This window comes from Labeo rohita, chromosome 18 (genome assembly GCF_022985175.1).
Source record: "Labeo rohita strain BAU-BD-2019 chromosome 18, IGBB_LRoh.1.0, whole genome shotgun sequence".
NCBI classification, from domain to species: domain Eukaryota; kingdom Metazoa; phylum Chordata; class Actinopteri; order Cypriniformes; family Cyprinidae; genus Labeo; species Labeo rohita.
In genome coordinates, this window is record NC_066886.1 from 22,714,838 (window position 1) to 22,735,768 (window position 20,931).

Below are 20,931 nucleotides of genomic sequence, written 5' to 3' on the forward strand. Positions count from 1 at the left end.
AAAGACCCATCTCTTTAACCTTGCTTACACATAACAAATCCACATTCTTATAATTCAAATCCGTTAAAGGATTGTTAGGCTGCACTAATTAGGTCAACCGGAACCGGGAACACTTCCCATAACACCCGATGTACTCGGTGCATCGTCAGAAGAATGGCATCTACGCTAATATTAGTCTGTTTCTCTCTTATTCCGAGGTCACATTAACCACCAGATCCAGTCCGTATCCTGATCAGATGGTCACTGCAGTCCCCCGGATCCAGTCCGAACCCAGCCCAGACGGTGGATCAGCACCTAGAGACGACCTCTACAGCCCTGAATGTCAGCGGAGTCCACATCAACTAGATGAGCCCCAGAGACGGATCCACATTAAAGACCACATCACCTAGACGGCTGTCGGCACAAGACCACGGGAACTTTGGCCAGAGGAGAACTGGCCCCCCGACTGAGCCTGGTTTCTCCCAAGGTTTTTTTCTCCATTTGTCACCGATGGAGTTTTGGTTCCTTGCCGCTGTCGCCTCTGGCTTGCTTAGTTGGGGACACTTTCTCTTAACACAATTTTGCATTTTATTTTATTGTTTTTGATTAACTACCTTTACCTATAATGTGAGTGTTTAATGTTGCCTTTGGCATTGTTGATGTACTGTTTCCTATTTAATACTGTACAGCCGCCTTGTCACAATTCTGTATTGTTAAAGGCGGTATATAAATAAAGGTGACTTGACTTGACTTGACTTGACTTGACTTGACAAGATACATGTTTCAAATCAAAAATGTTGCTCAATTAATTGCCCCATTAGATACAGTTACATTACCTAACTCACATCACTGATGTGAAATCCACAAAGTGTGTAATACTGTCTGCAAATTTTTCTCTCTAACACACACACACACACACACACTTTGAACACTAAGGTTATTGTCTGATTTAAACTGCTTATACTGCAACAATAATTCATTAAACTTAGTTATGTTATCCAATTTGGAAATTGCAAGGCCACATCTGACCACCAGCATCTTAACTACTTTCTGCATGTGCAGTATTCATTTATTAATTTCATCCTTCACATTGCTCAATTTCAGAGCAGATGATCATTAATAAAATTACATAAATATCTTCGAAATGGACAAATAAACAATTTAGTTTAAACACCAGATTAGGTGCTGTCCAGCATAAAAAGTATATGCATATCACAATTTGTTTTTTTTTTTTTTAATGTATTTTATACTTGTCAGATCACTATCAACTTTTCAGCTCTCTAAATATTTCTTGCAGATGTTTCTTTAGTGCATTTTATCACATCCAAGTTTAGTGAAAATATATTTATTTATATTTATAAATTGTTTATTTATATTATAGAAATATGAAGTTTGTTTTATTTTATGCATGTGAAATGCAAAGTAAGGGAATATAGTATGGACTTATATAATGTGTGTAACTTTTATAAAGATGACATTACAGTAAACTCAACAACTCCAACAACAGAAGTGAAACTGTTCCATTTCAGAGCGTTGAACCAATCAAACAGTGAAACTGTGAGTTTGAGGTGAAAATCAGATTTGCATTGGCAGCTTTAGTGATTCTGATCGTCTCAGAATAGAGCAGCTCCGTCTCCAGTGACCATGTTCAAACCCCAAGAGCTTCAGTTCACATTTACTGCTAAATGCAGCTGTTCTCAACTATTACAATCCATCAGCAGCAGCTGAAAGAAATTTTTAATTTCATACTTGAAGCTGATTTGTAAATGCATTTATGTACAGACTAAACACAGTGATCTGCTTGTGTTTACAAGGGATTTATTGATCAAAAAGAGTGACAATATTACTAATAACAATAACAAATAAATGCTGCACAAAATATGCTGTTTACTGTGTCATAGCCAGAGTCACAGAAGCAAGATGTGTTTTTAAAATAAAATCAGTGAAACTGCAAATGCATGATTACAAAAAGGCATTAGCAGACTATATAATGAAAAACAGATAAGCAATAATTTTACATACAGTATAAATTGATGATATGAGGTTTTACAGTGTAAAATAAAATACAAGCACAGTATTATTTGGTCTCCCTCTACCTCATTCCTCTTTCTTGAGTATTAAGCAAGAGGACTGTCTTCCCACCCAAAAACCTGGCAGAATTTTCTCCTTTATAGGACTTTTAAACCTGTGAAGAAGTTTGACTTCCTTTTTCTTTGAATCCTCCTCTGTCTCCACGGTGTAGAAGCAGAGCAGACCCGCGGGCTGATCCACATACACCCCTATAGTGCAGCACTGAGGCACATCTGTGACCCTGCTGCTGATTCCTTTATGCCAGGCGTCATAACAGGATCCGGCCCAACCCAGACCCCACGATTCCTCGTTCTCCCCGAGGCCGCAGGGACCGTCGCCTGCCTTCCTCCCAGCACCCTCATATGCCGCTCCTATAACCACCCAGCCAGAGTACTGCACCTCCCAATAACAGCGTGACGCCCAGATAGACTCCTTACACAGCACCTGTAAACATAATGTGCGTTATTGTTATGGAAATAATGCATGAGAGAAATGAAGGGAGAAACTGGCATTTGTGTTTTTATGCATTCTCAGATGCTGAATGGGCCACAAGTCAGAACATATGACTTTCTGATATGTTTTGTTTTTATTTATTTTGATGTAATGATAGTTGACATTATGTCATTTCACTTAGCAGAGAGACCCTCACTAAATAAATGCACTGTAAATTATTATTGTTAATAATAATCAATAATAATATTTTACAATGCATTTATTTTGTGGAAGTTTTTTCTGTACTGGCAAGTAATAATAATAATATGTTGTTGCTCACTATATTCAAAGTTATTAAATGTAATTATTTTAAAATTATCATTAATAATAATAGTAAATTAACAATGCATTCATTATGTGAAGGTTTTCGGTGTTGGTAAATAATAATAATAATAATAATAATAATAATAATATATTATTATTATTAATAATAATAATAATAATAATAATTATTATTATTATTATTATTATTATTATTATTACAGAAAAATCTTCACATAATGAATTATTATTATTATGTACATTTTTATATATTTCGCTCACTATTTTAAATGTTATTAGTTTAAAATTATCATTGTTAAAAAAATGACAATGCATTCATTTTGTAAATGTTTTATTATACTGTAAGTAATAATAATATTAATTATTATTATTATTGTGTGCATTATTTGTTCAACCTTTTTTTTTTTTTTTTTTTTTTTTTTTCTCACTAAATTGAAAGTACATGTAATTAAAATAAAAGTAATTGTAATTAGGTAAAATTATCTCCTTTTTTTAATCCAGAAGTTATGCAAAACTAGATGTTTTAGACACACACACACATATATATATATATATATAATCTCAATTAGTCTGAAAATATTTCCAAATATGTAATTTCAATTTTTTATTTTATTTGCAAATTATTAATTTATTATCAGTTTAAAAAAAACTAGTGCACTGTGAATTATAATTATTTTTATTCACAGTGCCTTTCTGCTACGTAAGGTGTGTGTGTGTTTGTTACCTGAGGACTGTGGTCAAATCTCTCTGGCCTGTCCAGGTAAGGACACACCTCATCTGTCAAGCGGGACACTTTAGCCCCGCCCTCTGTCAGCCACAGCACTTTATTGGCAGTTCGTTCGTCCAATGAAATATTGAGCCAGTCTAAGAGGGAAAAAAACAGGTCAGTAACCCACTTTTTAACTAGTGTTTGATTGTTATACTGTGTAAGTGACTTACATTTGAGTAGCTCCTCCCGAGATGTCGGCTCTGGGATGTTCGGCTCGTAAATCGGAAGTTTTTCTGAAGATGGAAAAATATCAGTATAGATTTAGATTTCGGAATAATCTTAATGATAATACTGATTAATATCGTGCAGACAGAGGTTTAGCCTATCATACCAGTATTTCCGGCTTTGATTTTCCTTCCTGAAAGAAAAGAAAAACAGTTATTTAATCAATATATTATTTTTATTATGTACGCTGTTAATATATTTGTTGTTAGGATGACAAAAATATTTAAATGTTTTTATATTTATAAAAATATTTAAAAAATTTTCCCTGATATTCTTTATGGGTCTAACAACGCTCGTCAATGTCAAAAGAATGTAACTAGCCAATGAAATCAAAGTAGGCGGGGTTTACGGTTGACGCAAGGAGAGCGCGAAGCGTCAGCGTCCTTAGTTTTAACGTGAAAGAGAGTGAGGTAAGATGAAAGTAGCAAAATATTTAATATATGTCAACTGTTTTACGATAGAAATGTTAAACGGCATACAATTATATCCGGAGATAAAAACTACTCGACTTTGTTCTCAAATACCGTCAGTTTTGAATTGAAATACGGTATCGTTTACGCCATTCGTGTAATTCCTAATTGAACGTGAGGAGACATAACACGTTTTGCGTTGTAGGCACGTTAGGCATACAAAAATGTGCATGTTTTGAAATATTATTTGAATGTTATTTGCAAGTAGTTCAAATTTTTTACTTCCCAACTAGAAATTCCCTCCCTATTCCATGTCTTATACTTTATAAAAATCAGGACATCGACCTTGTTTGTGCTAGTAGATGAACCTTATAAATATGGGGCATGACTTATCTTGTCAAGTTGAGCTGTCTGAATGTGTGTCTCTCTGATATGTGTCTAGTTAAGCCATCGAGGACACATCTCTGCCAGCCGTTTCGAACATGTGGCAATGTACTGTGTGTACGAATGTGAGTGAGTGTAACCCACTGACCCAATAGCCCAGTATGAAATAATTCATAACATTTGTTCAGACTTCTGATAATGTGGCAACCCGATACTTACAGTACAGTCAAGCACCTGATACACCCGACCCCAAAACTAATGCATATGCATTTGGATAATTCACATCATGCTTTGGCTTAATTATCCCCCATGTTTTGTACTCCCTGTTGCATTGACATTCTTGACACCTTTGTTATAATTAAGTGACATGCATTGATTTGATAATGAATAAGTGTGACATAATGGCTTCATGCATGCCTTGGAAACTATTGCTTATTATTAAGATTTATTGCAGACCATTGTGTTATTTTAGTTAGTGTTACTGTACTGGGTTTAGTTATTTTAGTAGGCTACATATGTCTATATTTTAAAATTAAATAATCTAACAGTAACACAAAAACCAAAAAATGCCACATTTAAAATGTATAAAACAAATCCTGTACATTACAAGCTTATTTGACTACAGAAGAAATATCATTAGATTTATTCATGGGTTAGTTCTTAATTGTGATAGTAATGCTTTACCTGTTTTCTTGATTTGAGGCGCCATAATTCTTGTGCTTGAAGGCATTTTGATGGTTGATTTTTGAGTTTGTCCGTATGTAATGTGTCTGGATATGGACTGCGTTGTGTGTAAGATGCAGTGGCTCTTTTATAGCCAACATATAGTGCAGAGAGATGGGCACATGGCCACTAGAAACCGTAAGGAGGGCGTTTCCAGTGTCACACTTTGGCCAAATAAAGGCAGCACATCAGAAAGACAAATGCACAGACAGACACATCACTGGAGCGGAGTAACGGACCACAAACTGGGTCAAATGACACACACACACATACATGCATTTTACCTGCCAATCTAAATGGGGGCTGGACACCAAGGTTGTTATAGTTAACTAAAACCATTAAAAAAAAAAATAATAATAATAATAATAATAAATAAATAAATAAACATTTTTATTACTGAAAATAAAATAAAGTTTAAAATAGAAATAAAAAAGTTACATTTATGAAGCACATTTTCACTTAATGTACTAAAATTACTACGAAGATGGAAGTGAAAAATTAAAACTATATACACATTTAAAAATACATATATTAAACACAGGAAATTATTTTAAAATTTTAAAATTAAAATGTAAAGAAATTTGAGAAATTTAAATTAAATCAGAAACAAAATCTGTTTAAAAAATGTTATAATATAAATAACTTATAAAATATATTTATTATGCTAATTAGTAAAGATTTCCACACCTAATCCTAAAATAGAAACATTTATTTATTTATTTATTATTTTCACTTAATGTACTAAAATAACAGGAAGAAAAGGACAAAAGCACAATATTACTAAAACGTTAACTAAAATAAAAATGAAAACCGAAACAAAAAATCAAAATGTTAATAAAAGCTGTAATACGTGAAATTTTAAATTAATTGTATAATAAAATATAACATAATTTAATTAAGTACATTATATAAAATATATTACTATTAATATGCTTAAATTAGTAAAAATGCTTTTTTTTTTTTTTTTTTTTTTTTTTTGCTTATTTATAAACCAAATTTCTGTTTAAATAGATTTTTTATATTTATCTGACCTGTGACAGTTTACAGCATTTTACCTTATATTTTAACTTGGTTAGATACACGTTTATTTGTTGGTTTGTTTTTATCATGGTAGGGACTATCCATTTAAATTTTGTACTACGCTAAATTGTCACAGAAACCCTTATGTCTTTCCCCTAAGATGTAATTGATTTCATTGTAGGGATTGTTGACCACCTGAGAGAACAAATCGCCAAAGCTTACATTTGTGCGCATGTGAATGTCTCTAATGGCAAAGTGACATTGAGAAAGTACCATGGAGTAAAGAAGACAAAGGAGTGTGTGCGCATATGTGTGTTTTGTGTGTGTGTGTGTGTGTGTGTGATGCAGCTGGCACAACTGTGCGGTTCATTTCAGAATTGACAGATTAAATTCCACAGACTAATTCCACTCAAACACTTTTATAAGATATATGATCCAGAGATTAGCAGGTCTAAAATACATACATGCATGGCACAGAATGCAAGTGATGTCTCCCCTGAAACTTTAACCCACCCGCAGAGCACTTATCCTTCACACAGCGCCCTAATGTAAACTAGTCAACATCCGTGAATTGCAACAGTATGTTGTGGTTAATAAAAAATAAAATAAAAATTGAAATAAACCCAGCAGTCTAATATCAATATTTTTAATATTTAACTTTATAGCAGTTTTTTTTTTTTTTTTTTTTTTTTTTTTTACTTGAATTATATATATATATATATGACCTTGGACCACAAAACCAGTCATAAGGGTCAAATCTGAAAATCTGGAATCTGAGGGTGCAAAAAAAATCAAAATATTGAGTAAATTCACCTTTAAAGTTGTCCAAATGAAGTTCTTAGTAATGCATATTACTAATCAGAAATTACGTGTTGATATAGGCTATTTACAGTAGGAAATTTACAAAATATCTTCATGAAACATGATCTTTACTTAATATCCTAATGATTTTTGGCATAAAAGAAAAATCTATAATTTTGACCCATTCATTTTATATTTGGCTATTGTTACAAACATACCCATGCTACTTATGACTGGTTTTTATTATTAGTCTACTTAATATATAAGTAAGTAGAATAATATTAAAAACTACACTACCGTTCAAAAGTTTGGGGTCAGTACATTTTTATTGTTTCTTTTTTTTTTTTAAGAAATTAATACTTTTATTCACCAAGGATGTATTAAGTTAATAATTAAAAGTTTATTAAAAGTTAATAATAAATAATTTACATTGTTATAAAATATTTATATTTTGAATAAACACTGTACTTTTTAAACTTGTTATTCATGAAAGAATCCTGGAAAAAAAAATCACAGGTTCCAAAAAATATTTGGCAGCACAACTGTTGATATTATCCAACATTGATCATTCTAATAATAAATCTGCATATTAGAATGATTTCTGAAGGATCATGTGACACTTAAGACTGGAATAACAGCTGATAAAAATTCAGCTTTTTTCATCACAGTAATAAATTCTATTTTAAAGTATGTTAAAATAAAAAACATTATTTTATATTGTAAAAACATTTTGCAATATTACTGGGTTTTTTTCTATATTTTTAATCAAATAAATGCAGCCTTGATGAGCATAAGAGACTTCTTTAAAGACTATTACAAGTCTTACTGACCCCAAACTTTTGAACGGTAATGTATATAAAATGTTATTTATAATATGTAATTTAATCTAAAAATAATAATAATTGTATTAATTATATATAATATATATATATATATATATATATATATATAATATTTGTCATTTATATATTTAGAATTATATATAGTAATATAATTATTAAATAAATATATAATAATTGTGTAAATTATTTATAAATTACAAATATTTGTATATTAAATAGACACACATATATATCTAGTATTTTATTTAATATATAAAAAAAGCTTTTTATTTCAGATAAATGCTGATCTTTGAATCTTGAATCTCATCAAATAATCCTAAAAAAATGTACTCAGCTGTTTTAAATATTGATAATAATAATAATAATAATAATAATAATTAATGTTTATTGAGCAGCAAATCAGCATATTAGAATGATTTCTGAAGGATCGTGTGATGCTGAAGACTGGAGTAATGATGCTTAAAATTTAGTTTTGATCACAGGATCACAGGTTATTTTAAATAACAAAAATATTTCACAATATTACTGCTTTTGCTGTATTTTGGATCAAATAAATGCAGGCTTGGTGACTGGTAGTGTGTATATATACCTCTGCAGTTTCAAAACAACCTTCCCAACATTTCCTGCAGCCAGTCAACAGTTTTGTATTATAACTAATATGATTATAACTAATTTATTTTATGTATAAAAGCATTATTACTGGTCACTTTGCAGTGTGTTCACCTTTGATAGGCTGACATGATAGTGATGCTCCTGCTGGCGAGACGCCAGGGTTTTCCTCTCTCGTAAAGAGGACTGGAGGGAAACACGTTTACAATGTTTATGACAGCCAGGACCATAAAACTGAGCCGTTCTGCGTTTGTCTTTAGTGTGGTACAGTTAAACAGATGCTTTTTGTAGCTATGACCATCATCAGGTCACATTGTAGTGTTCAAGCCAAGTTTTCACTCTTTATGTTATTAATAGTTTTTATATTTACGTTTCCATGCTTTTAAATCAGCTTCTTTATTTAATTGTCAACAGATGTGTTTGTGATTAATGTCTTTATTTATCATTCTGTTTCATCTCATTCTGTGAATTTAGTTGAGGTTTCATGATTGCGCCAGACTGTCAGTCTTTTCTAAAAATATAAATACGCAGAACAAGTTGAGAGAAGTGAGATGCAGTACAGTGTGTGTGTTTGGTATGTATATGGCTGTCATTGAGCTGTCGTTACTGAAACAGAGCAGCCATCTGACAGCACATAAATCCTTCATGCATGTGTCTGGTGTGTGTGTGTGCACGCAAACGTGTTGAAAAGCCAAAGTGATACAATGTCTCAAAGCCAAAATGACCTTCTCTGACCTACTTAATGTTTGTGTGTGTGTATATGTAAGTGTGTGTGCATGAGTGTTTGTGTGTGTACTTGTTTTTGCTACATTGTGGGGACCAAATGTCCCCACAAGGATAGTAAAACCTGAAATTTTCGACATTGTAAATGATGTAATCTAAAAGTGTAATGATGCAAACATGTTTTCTGTGAGGGGTAGGTTTAGGGTTAGGGTTGGGTTAGGGGATAGACAATATTGTTTGGTCAAGATAAAAACTATAGAAGTCTATGGAAAGTCCCCACAATTAAAAAAAAAACGAGTGTGTGTGTGTGCAGTGTTGGGGTAATGCGTTACAAGTAATGCAAGTTATGTAATCAGATTACTTTTTCAAGTAACTAGTAATTACTTTTTTAATTTACAAGTTACATTTTCAAATAAGTAACACTTTGTTTTCCCATTTATTGACTGACAGCTCTCCTGTCTGCATGTTGAAAGAAATCGGGATTTAAGGAATAGTTCACCCAAAAACTGTAACACTTATAAAAAAATAAAACACTTTTACATTTGCCAAAAATAGAATTTTATATATTAAAAACAAACAAGGAAGCCCAGCTCAAATGAGAAAAAGTAACGCAAAAATAAAGTAACATTACTTTCCATAAAAAGTAACTAAGTAATGCATTTAGTTACTTCTTAGGGAGTAGTGTTGCACAATATACCGGTACTTAAAAAGTACCGCGATACCTTGCTTTTAAAAACAGTACGATTCTGCATTTTACTAGTACCGGTACTTTAAGAATGCATTTTAATAAGAGCCGTACTTCTGTATGTCTGTGTTAGTGAATGGCGTAGGCACGCAGTTTTGTTTTCTCCACACATACGCGTGACGCTCGCGGTGTTTTCAGCCTCTGCTGCCCCAATATATGAGTACATGAACACATGAACATAATCTCTAGAACTGCTCTGAATCACTTCATGAGCATTTCACCATTTCTTTTGCGGAAAACTATCGTCACATAATGGAGACCCTAAAGGTCTTCACAGCAACCCGTCAAAATAAAAGTTCGGTTTAACTTCACAGCTAGAAATATATTAATATTACTTAATGTAAATATAGCACTACTAATAATAATAAAAATATTTTTAAAGCTAATAAAAAATATTTTTTAATGCGTTATTTTAGAAAGAAAGTAACTTTCCTCAACACTGTGTGTGTGTGTGTGTGTGTGTGTGTGTGTGTGTGTGTGTGTGAATTGTGGGGACTTTCCATAGACTAGTATAGATTTTATACTGACCAAACGATATTGTCTATCCCCTAACCCAACCCTAACCCTAAACCTAGCCCTCACAGGAAACAAGTTTTCATCGTTACTTTCAGATAAACATCATTTACTATTTTTAATAATTTGTAATATTTTTAATAATTTGTGTTATTAAATGTCAAATGTTTCAAAAATTTCAGGTTTTACTATCCTTGTGGGGACATTTGGTCCCCACAATGTAGCAAAAGCAAGTACACAAAAACAAACTTGTGTGTGTGTGTGTGTGTGTGTGATATGCATGTGTGTGTACAGTAGTGACAGAATGTGAAACAAGGATTTATCTTTATTCCTGCATAAATATAAATGTACTGCCAGTGTTTTGTTAAAACACAAAGTGAGGGATCAAAATAGAGTAACAATTGATTTGAAGATGAGAATCGTAAAGAAATTATGTTTTTGAAGAAAAACATTTCAGCACTTTTCTCCATATAATTGACTGATATGGTGCCCCGAGTTTGAACTTTCAAAATGCGGCTTCAAACGATCCCAAATACGGTTGTAAATGATCCCAGCCAAGAAAGAAGGGTCTTATCTAGCGAAACGATTGGTTATTTTCATTTTAAAAAAATACAATTTAAATACTTTTTAATCTTAAATGCTCTTCTTGTCTTACTCTCCCTGAACTCTGTGTATTCTGGCTCAAGACAGTTAGTGTATGTTGAAAAACTCCCATCGTATTTTCTCCCTCAACTTCAAAAATCATTTGAATGCTGAAATGTTTTCCTCAAAAAAACATAATTTCTTTACAACTGAAGAAAGAAAGACATGAACATCTTGGATGACAAGGGGGTGAGTACATTATATGTGAATCTTTGTTTTGGAAGTGGACTTCTCCTTTAAATGCATGTGCCAAGAGAAAATCAAAAACAAGATCACTATGTTCAGAATGAAACTCTGGCTGAATACTGTACACTGCACTGCCTCCTATGGTTTAAAAATAGTAAGTGCAACTTCATACATTATCCCACCACAAATGTGTCCAGTAAATACTCCAGGTATTTCACCTAGACATTCACATACCGTATATATTATGTTCAGTGTACTGCAGATATAATAGTAGTAATATGATAGTATGATATTCTAAACATATCTGACAAAAAAAAAAAAAAAAAAAAAAACAGTAGGGTTGCATGATTAATATTTAAAGTTAATAAAACCAAAATACTGATATAGCTTAGTGCAATTTAGTTAAATATATGCACTGTATATATTAAGTATATGTGTCTATCATCTGCTGTTTAAGACAGCTGTGAATATTAGTATTGTTATTTTACAGTTGTAATGTAAAAAAATTATATATAATTTATTTTACAGTGAAATATTGCAAATGCAAAATTTTATCATTTTATATAAATTTTATAAATTTTATTTAAATATACTTGTTTATTTATTAAAAATATTTCTGTCATTAAATAAAAATATATAAATGATATATATAGTTATAATATTCATATAATAATAATATAAAATAATAATAATTACAATGATTTTTAAGTACAGTTAAAAACTAAAAAATATTACTTTTATTATAACTAAATAAATATATACAAATTACTAAATAATGAATAATAAGTTGTTGTTGTTCTTATTTTATTTATTTATTCATTGTTTATAGCAATATATATATATATATATATATATATACAATCAGAACACCAAATCCTGTCATTTTAAATCACATTTTAAAGATATTTTGTGTAGATTTTTTTTTTTTTTTTTTTTTTTTTTTACAATCGTTTTTCAGACCATCAAATAAGTAATTTTAACTCCGATGTCATGGCATGACCTAATTCAAGCAGTTTATATACAAGACAACACATAGATATAAATTATTACACCCATTGACAGTGTTATGGATGTGATGCTTCACTTGCAGTATATAAAGAGTCTGAAGCAATAGATCAGTGTATAGCTGTTCCAGTCTAAATGAGGTCAATCTCTGGCACATGGCTCGCGTGCTTGTGTTCTGTGTGTAATGCAATAACACCTGCCTTTGAAATCAGGTGCTGAGCGCAGAGCATGTGTGAGAGTGAGAGACGGAGAGAGAGTCAAGGACATTAGCATCACCTGCTTGTCAGCCTCACACATGTCAGTATACAGTCACACTGAAAAAAAAAGTTGCTGCCTTAAATTTTTAAGTACAATTCACTTGCTGTGTAAGTCATTTCAACTTAAATTACATTAAATTGACTTGAAAAAACATCAGTTGAATCTCATTTTAAAAAGTTGAACATTTCAGAAAATTATTTAGATTATTTTTTTTACACTTTAGCTTGACTAAATCTAAAACTTTAAGGCAGCATGAACACTATATCTACATTATATACTATATGTACTGTATGTATATATACAGTCTACAGTTTTGAAACTACCAGTCAAATGTTTTTGAAGTCCCTTCTGCTCACCAAGCCTGCATTTATTTGATCCAAAGTAAAGCTAAAACAGTAAAATTTTAAAATATTTTTACCATTTAAAACAACTGTTTTCTATTTGGAAATATTTTAAAATGTAATTTATTCCTGTGATCAAAGCTGAATTTTCAGCATCATTACTCCAGTCTTCAGTGTCACACGATCCTTCAGAAATCATTCTAATATTAGGATTTGCTGTTCAATAAATATTCATTATTATTATTATTATCATCAATATTTAAAACATTTAAGTACAATTTTTTTTTCAGGATTGTTTGAATAGAAAGACCCAAAGATCAGCATTTATCTCAAATAAAAAGCTTTTGTAACATTATACACTATACCATTCAAAAGCTTGAAATCAGTATTTAATTTTATTATTATTATTATTATTATTATTATTATTATGATTTTATGTATTTTTTTAAGTAACCATATGCTGTGACTGACATTTAGACGTTACAAATATAAATTATAAATATAAGAATGTACACATATTTAAGTATTTTTTTTCTTCAGGTAATTTTATTTTATTATTTATTTATTTATTTATTTATTTATTTATTTATTTTATTTATTTATTTATTTATTTATTTATTTATTTATTTATTTTTATTTTATTTTATTTTATTTTATTTTTTTACCATGTGCATGTTAAATCCTGTCTTATTTTCAACAAATGTGGCTTAAATGTCCAAATATCGTTCATATTCTAGGCGCATCTGATTGCCATGTATAGTGTGCATCGTCATTCAGATATAAACAGAATTTGGGGTCCAAATGCGACTAATGATGGACATAAATGAAGGCCACAAAACCTGAAGATCGTCCCGTCCATGTAAACCAGAAAGCCTGACATACACTGACCCCTCGTGTTAGTATTATATTATTGCAGGAGTTTGATCGAGTTTAAGGGCAACAGAAAATAACCATCAGTTGTTTGATCCAATTATTATCGGTCTATTTCAATCAATCAAATAAATAAATAAGAAAGAGACCCAAATAAATATTCTTAAAAGTCTCTTTGGAGCTGCAGGATCAACTGTCCACTCCTTAACTTTCTGATCTGGAGTCAGACGCGTTACCGTTGCGCCACGAGGTCCTGAAAAGGAAAGTTGCTGTATTTTGCTTCACTGTCTTGACACTATATCCTAATCAGTAAATATATAGTACTGCAGGAACACTTGAGTACTTAAGCGGCCTCCATATATTCACAACAAAGAGCAGCCTTGTTCCCCTCCACGCCCACAGGCTCAAGCGGTGAGGCTCGGAGCGGTGAAGCTTTCTCAATTTCCTGGAGCGTTGTGGTGGGCCCAAGGTCAGCTGGTAGAGCGGAGGACTGTAGATGATGCATTGGTTATCTTTTCAATTTGGCACCCAGAATTGTCCTCAATTTCCTCAGAGTTTGTATGGCAAGATATAAAAAAGAAACCGTTCAAGATGCAGATCAGAGTACACAAAGACAGGGCTGCTTCTCACTGACCTCAGACTTGATGTCAAGAAGACACAAAGACAGGGCTGCTTCTCACTCTGACCTCAGACTTGATGTCAAGAAGACATGTGTTTTGCTGACATTGTCCTGATACAACGTGACTTGAAAACGCAACTGTTGCGCCGCGAGGTCCTCTAAAGAAAAGTTGCTGTGTTTTGCTTCACTGTCCTGATACAAAATGCTAATCGGTAAATATATAGTACTCAAGCAACACTTGAGTACTTAAGCCACCTCCATATAATTCACAACAAAGAGCAGCCTTGTTTCCCCTCCACTCCCACAGGCTCAAGCGGTGAGGCTCGGAGCGGTGAAGCTTTCTCAGTTTCCTGGACCGTTGTTGTGAGGGCAAGGTCGTTCTTCCTTCGATAGCTCAGCTGGTAGAGCGGAGGACTGTAGATGATGCATTTGTTATCCTTAGGTCGCTGGTTCGATTCCGGCTCGAAGGAGCTTTCTTTTCAATTTGGCACCCAGAATTGTCCTCAATTTCCTCAGAGTTTGTATGGCAAGATATAAAAAAGAAACCGTTCAAGATGCAGATCTGTCAGAGTACACTAAGACAGGGCTGCATCTCACATTCAACCTCAGATTTGAGGTCAAGAAGAGACTAACTGACCCCGACGTGATTTGAACACGCAACCTTCTGATCTGGAGTCAAACGCGCTACCGTTGCGCCACGAGGTCCTGGACCCAAATGTTGCTGTGTTTTGCTTCATTGCCTTGATGTTGCTGTGTTTTGCTTCATTGCCTTGATTCAAATTGGTTATTGCCATTGGTTATCCTTAGGTCGCTGGTTCGATTCCGGCTCGAAGGAGCTTGCTTTTGAATTTGGCACCCAGAAGTGTCCTCAATTTCCTCAGAGTTTGTATGGCAAGATATAAAAAAGAAACCGTTCAAGATGCAGATCTGTCAGAGTACACTAAGACAGGGCTGCATCTCATTCAACCTCAACCTCAGATTTGAGGTCAAGAAGAGACTAACTGACCCCGACGTGATTTGAACACGCAACCTTCTGATCTGGAGTCAGACGCGCTACCGTTGCGCCACGAGGTCCTGAAACCAATTGCTGCTGTGTTTTTCTTCATTGCCTTGATTCAAAATGCAAATCACTAACTATATAGTGTTCAAGGAACACTTTTGACATTAGTTATCCTTACAGGACAACAGCAGGTCAGAAACAGGACTCTTGCTTTATTGGCTCAACTCCTCAATTGCACCAGCAAGCAATTAAAAATCTACCATTGCACCATGCAGATCTGTCAGATTACACTAAGAAGGGCTTTCTTTCAACCTCTGTTTGAAGTCAAGAGTGCCTTGATACACTATGTAAACCAGTCATTTTGCACAGCTGAAAGAACACTTATGACGTCAGCCTTCATACTCAGGTCAAGAACAGATCGCCTGACCCCGACGTGATTTAAACACGCAACCTTCTGATCTCATAATTCACGCAAAGAGCAGCTTGTTCCCCGCCACGAGGCTGGCAAGGTCCTGAAAAGGAAAGAGGCTGTAAAGGAAAGTTTCTGTATTTTCTTCTCTGTCTTGACACTATATCCTAATCATATATAGTACTGCAGGAACACTCAGAGTACTTAACACAGGATTCACTGAGTCAGCTTGTTTTAAGCAGCCTCCATATATTCACAACAAAGAGCAGCCTTGTTTCCCCTCCACCCCCAGACTTGATGTCAAGAAGAGATCAGCTGACCCCGACGTGACTTGAAAATGCAACTGTTGCGCCGCGAAGTCCTGTAAAGAAAAGTTGCTGTGTTTTGCTTCATTGCCTTGATACAAAATGCTAATCGGTAAATAAATCAAGATACTGTCAGCAACAAAGACTTAGTACTTACTTGATGTCACCTCCATATAATTCACAACTCCTCCATATAATTCACAACAAAGAGCAGCTTTTTCCCCTCCTCGCCCACCAAGCTCTTTCCCTGGCGGCCCACAGGCTCAAGCGGTGAGGCATTGGTTATCTTTTCAAAGCTTTCTCAGTTTCCTCAATTTCTTCAGAGTTTGTATTGCAAGGTATAAAAGAGAAACAGTTCAAGACGCAGATCTGTCACAGTACACAAAGACAGGGCTGCTTCTCACATCTGACCTCAGACTTGATGTCAAGAAGACATCAACTGACCCCGACGTGACTTGAAAACGCAACTGTTGCGCCGCGAGGTCCTGTAAAGAAAAGTTGCTGTGTTTTGCTTCATTGCCTTGATACAAAATGCTAATCGGTAAATATACAGTACTCAAGCAACACTTGAGTACTTAAGCCACCTCCATATAATTCACAACAAAGAGCAGCCTTGTTTCCCCTCCACGCCCACAGGCTCAAGCGGTGAGGCTCGGAGCGGTGAAGCTTTCTCAGTTTCCTGGAGCGTTGTTGTGGGGGCAGGATTGTTCTTCCATCGATAGCTCAGCTGGTAGAGCGGAGGACTGTAGTTGATGCATTAGTTATCCTTAGGTCGCTGGTTCGATTGGGCTCGAAGGAGCTTGCTTTTGAATTTGGCACCCAGAAATGTCCTCAATTTCCTCAGAGTTTGTATGGCAAGATATAAAAAAGAAACCGTTCAAGATGCAGATCTGTCAGAGTACACTAAGACAGGGCTGCATCTCACATTCAACCTCAGATTTGAGGTCAAGAAGAGACTAACTGACCCCGACGTGATTTGAACACGCAACCTTCTGATCTGGAGTCAGACGCTAAACAAAATGTTTTTATTAATGCATAAAATGCTGTTTATAAAATTTTAAAGCAAAACACAAATTTCAACTATGAATATAATTATTAAATACAATAAAAATCAAAATAAATACTTGAATACATAAATATGAGTGTGAAAATAAAATATATAAAATAATAACAAAACATGTCAAATAAGTAATATAAACACAGGCAGTCTTTAATGGTGTAATATTTATTGTCAGTGGAAAAAATACATTAAAAAATGATGAAATAAAAAACAAACGAACATGACATTTAATAATTGCATGTTGATGTAATCTGTCAACAATGTAAAAGAAAAAAATAACCATCTGTTAATTCACAAAAATAACCATATGTCACATGTTGCAACTAAATACGATTGTCACTCAGATCCGCATGGTGTGTACAAGAGAACTGAACAACCGTGATGTCATTAGACAGATAGTTCAGATTGTCTCTGTTCACATGCCGTCTTGAGTCGAAGTGTACAGATCACAAACACACACCAGATATGGGACGAGGCTCTATTAATAAAATCAGCATGAGCCTGGCAATCTGAGTGGAGTATCAAACTCCCAAGGGATTATGGAGGAATGAAGCAGCAAAAGCCAAAATAGTAGTTAAAGATCAGTTCAGCATCTAAACTAAGTATCTGCATCCAGAAAGGCAAGATTCACATGTCATGAGTTTAGGATTACCGGTTTATCTGAACTGATGGAGGAAACATTAGAAAACCTGTCTGAAATCAGCCAGTGTTTTTGCAGTGTCACTTACTTGCTGATAACACACTTCATCATAATATATTCATACAAAAAAAAAAAATATATATATATATATATATTTTAAATAAAATATATATGTGTGTGTGTGTGTGTGTGTGTGTGTGTGTGTGTGTGTGTAATTATACAAAATATATATATATATATATATATATATATATACACAAAAAACAAGATATATATTGTGTGTGTATATGTATATATGTACTCACATGTAACACGCATATATAACATATTAAAAAGAAAAATTACATACTAAATATAAAAACATTCTTTTTCCTTATCATATATACATATGCATGTATGTATGTGTATATATATATATATATAACATTTGTTTTAATACATTTTTTAAATTATACAGTTTTCAATATTTTAAAAAAAGTAAAACAATACTTTAATATATATATATATATATATATTATACAGTAAATTTTATTAATATTACTTCTTAAATGATAATATAAATAAAGGTAAATATTTATAAATACATGTAAATGGTTTTTTTTAATATTTTATATATGTTAAAAAAATGTACAAAAAAAAAACATTAATTTGTAATAAATGCCTTGTGTGTAAAATAACCCTTATTTTAAACACACAAAAACAGATATATATATATAAAATATATATATATATATATATATATATATGGTAAATTATTATTATTATTATTATTATTATTATGACATTTTATATTATAAATATATAAATAAAATTGTATATGTAAATAAATTACACATAAAAATGATATGCTAAATATAACTATATATATATTTGTTTTCATACATGTTCTAAATTAAACTTTTATATACTTAAAAAATTTTACAAAAATGTATAAAAAATTAAAAACATGACTTTAAAGTAATACTTATATTTAGTATGTTAATACATATTATACAGCATATTTTATTAATATTACTTAAATAAAATTATATATAAAGGTATTTATAAATAAAGGTAAATTGTATATTTTAATATTTCAAATATATAAAAAATGTTTAAAAAATAAATGTATTATTTTAAAATAGCAGAAAATGCATAAAAAGCAACAAAATACAAAGAAAAAAAACAGAGTCATGCTGTGATGTTCTTGTGAGAACGGGTGTTGAAAGAGCGGTCTCACGGTATTCTGTTTAGCCAGTGTAAACCTCTCTGTAAAATAACAACACCTTAACACGTCTGTCAGCAAACACTCGTGTCCCGTCCCTCATATCTGGCGCGCTCTCCATCCTTCAAAACTTTCTTCTCAGACTTGAAGAATCCAGGAGGGTTTCGAGTGTCAGTGCTCCTCTCCCTCTCTCCCCCTGGTTTGTCTCCCTCCTTCCCGCTCTCTCCTTGCTTGGTGGGTAATTTGAGTTCCCTGAACGCTTTGAATAACAGAGGGACTGTGAAATAAAAAGAAAAAAAAAAGTGACACAAGCTGTCAGTCGAAGGAAGACGAGCAAGACGCAACCACAGCCACAGCCATGCCTGAGCCCACAGAAGGTACCTCTCTCCAATTCCTTCAACCTTAATCAGCTTCTTTTCTGACTTTTTAAAACTATTTGTGCTGCTCTTGCTGCTTATTTACTGGCAGTATGTTTAGTAGTGCCAGTAACAGAAACATGACTAATTTAGAAATGATACTAAAAGATTTGCTGACTTGCTCTGATGGTTAAATTTGCGCATTGTGCTATTGATTATTTATCAACTCTTTTGAACAAAACATTTATAACTTTTTCTTGTGCTTGTCGTTGCTTTAATATTTTTACATGCACTTTCTTTAGTTTGCAAGCTTTCTGAGGTCTCCAAACATATGCAAACAGCTCAAATTAATGTTATAATTAATAGTAGAAGCAATGCAGGAGGATGTAAACTGAGGAGGAGAGGTTGCTCATGAATGAGGAAGGGTCAGTGTGAAGAGAAAGAGCGCAGCAGATGTGTCAGGGTGAAAAGATACAGTCGCACAGATGGTAAAATTAAAAGCTTTCCGAGCGGCGCTGAACCACACACTTCTCCTGTGTGAACACACACCAGTGATAATGAATGGAGGGAACAAAACCTGCATGCACTTTCTCATTACTATATGACTGTATTAATGATCTCACATGGTTTATTAGTCTGTATAGTTGCATAACTTTCATCTGCATGGCACAGATGAACCCAGACACCCAGATTATTTTATCTTAATTTTATTTTATTTTTATGTTTTACTTTATTTTCAGTATATTTAGTTATTTATTTTTTTATTCATTTATGTAATTTTATTTATGTAAATTGTTATTATTATTTTTTACTTTTTATTTTAGCTTTTTTTTTTTTAGGGTTTTAATTTTTTTATTGTTTTTAGTTTTGTGTAAATGTGTGTGCATTGGCAATGACCATCCTGGCCGACCATGTTAGACCAGCTACTTCCAGCTAAGACCAGGAAACCGGCTGGTTTTAGGTTTTGTTTTTTTTTTTTTGTTTTTTTTAAATAATGCTAGCAACTTGTTAAAACGTGTTACTAATGTAATGCAAATTCATGCTAAGCCATGTTAACAACATGTAAACCCATGTTAGCAGCATGTTAAATCGTGTTGTTTTTGCTAAATACTGCTATCAACATGCTACTAATTCATGTTAGCAGCATGCTAGTTTGTTATATCATACTAACAACATGTTAATTGATGCTAGCAACATGTTAAAACATGCTACCAACATAATAAGTCATGTTAAAAACATGCTAATTCATCTTAGCAACATGCTAGCAGCATGCTAATTAATGGTAATCATGCTAACAACATGTTAAAGCATGCTAAGTCATGTTAGCAAAATGCTAAATCATGCTAACACCTTAATCCATGTTAAAACATGTTAGCAGCGTTTTATATAATGTTAACAACATGCTAAATCATGTTTAATTCATGTAAATATACTGAACATATTAAATCT

At 32.8% G+C, this 20,931-nt stretch overlaps 2 protein-coding genes and 3 non-coding genes across 6 annotated transcripts in view; 2 read left to right on the plus strand and 3 right to left on the minus strand.

Moving 5' to 3' along the window:
- Nucleotides 1-1,421: 1,421 nt before the first annotated feature.
- LOC127181091 (tripartite motif-containing protein 16-like protein) lies at nucleotides 1,422-5,418 on the minus strand. Its single transcript, XM_051135606.1, has 5 exons — nucleotides 5,296-5,418; nucleotides 3,924-3,950; nucleotides 3,763-3,825; nucleotides 3,548-3,687; nucleotides 1,422-2,493 (listed from the first exon to the last, which is right to left on the minus strand). The coding sequence occupies exons 1-5, from the start codon at nucleotides 5,339-5,341 to the stop codon at nucleotides 2,077-2,079; spliced, it is 693 nt and encodes a 230-aa protein (XP_050991563.1). The 5' UTR covers nucleotides 5,342-5,418; the 3' UTR covers nucleotides 1,422-2,076.
- Nucleotides 5,419-14,891: 9,473 nt separating this feature from the next.
- trnay-gua (transfer RNA tyrosine (anticodon GUA)) lies at nucleotides 14,892-14,978 on the plus strand. The gene is given in 2 exon segments: nucleotides 14,892-14,928; nucleotides 14,943-14,978. It is a non-coding gene; the product is annotated as a tRNA-Tyr (tRNA).
- A 163-nt stretch (nucleotides 14,979-15,141) lies between these two features.
- trnaw-cca (transfer RNA tryptophan (anticodon CCA)) lies at nucleotides 15,142-15,213 on the minus strand. The gene has a single exon. It is a non-coding gene; the product is annotated as a tRNA-Trp (tRNA).
- Nucleotides 15,214-15,510: 297 nt separating this feature from the next.
- trnaw-cca (transfer RNA tryptophan (anticodon CCA)) lies at nucleotides 15,511-15,582 on the minus strand. Its single transcript has one exon. It is a non-coding gene; the product is annotated as a tRNA-Trp (tRNA).
- A 3,781-nt stretch (nucleotides 15,583-19,363) lies between these two features.
- mybpc2b (myosin binding protein Cb) overlaps nucleotides 19,364-20,931 on the plus strand; it is a 32,026-nt gene continuing 30,458 nt past the window's right edge. The window contains exon 1 of one of the 2 annotated variants that reach the window (XM_051134941.1): nucleotides 19,364-19,503. In XM_051134941.1, the coding sequence (XP_050990898.1) occupies nucleotides 19,485-19,503 (19 nt within the window). In that variant the 5' untranslated portion in view covers nucleotides 19,364-19,484. The remainder of the gene's footprint in view (nucleotides 19,504-20,931) is intronic. The other variant, XM_051134940.1, reaches the window with a different exon arrangement.

Excerpts from the sequence above, each read along its gene's own strand:
- LOC127181091 (XM_051135606.1), bottom strand. The coding sequence starts at position 5,341 with ATGCCTTCAAGCACAAGAATTATGGCGCCTCAAATCAAGAAAACAG. Across the intron at positions 3,951-5,295 it reads GCCTCAAATCAAGAAAACAG|GAAGGAAAATCAAAGCCGGA; the intron begins GTAAAGCATTAC and ends CTTTTCTTTCAG. Across the intron at positions 2,494-3,547 it reads GATTTGACCACAGTCCTCAG|GTGCTGTGTAAGGAGTCTAT; the intron begins GTAACAAACACA and ends TTATGTTTACAG.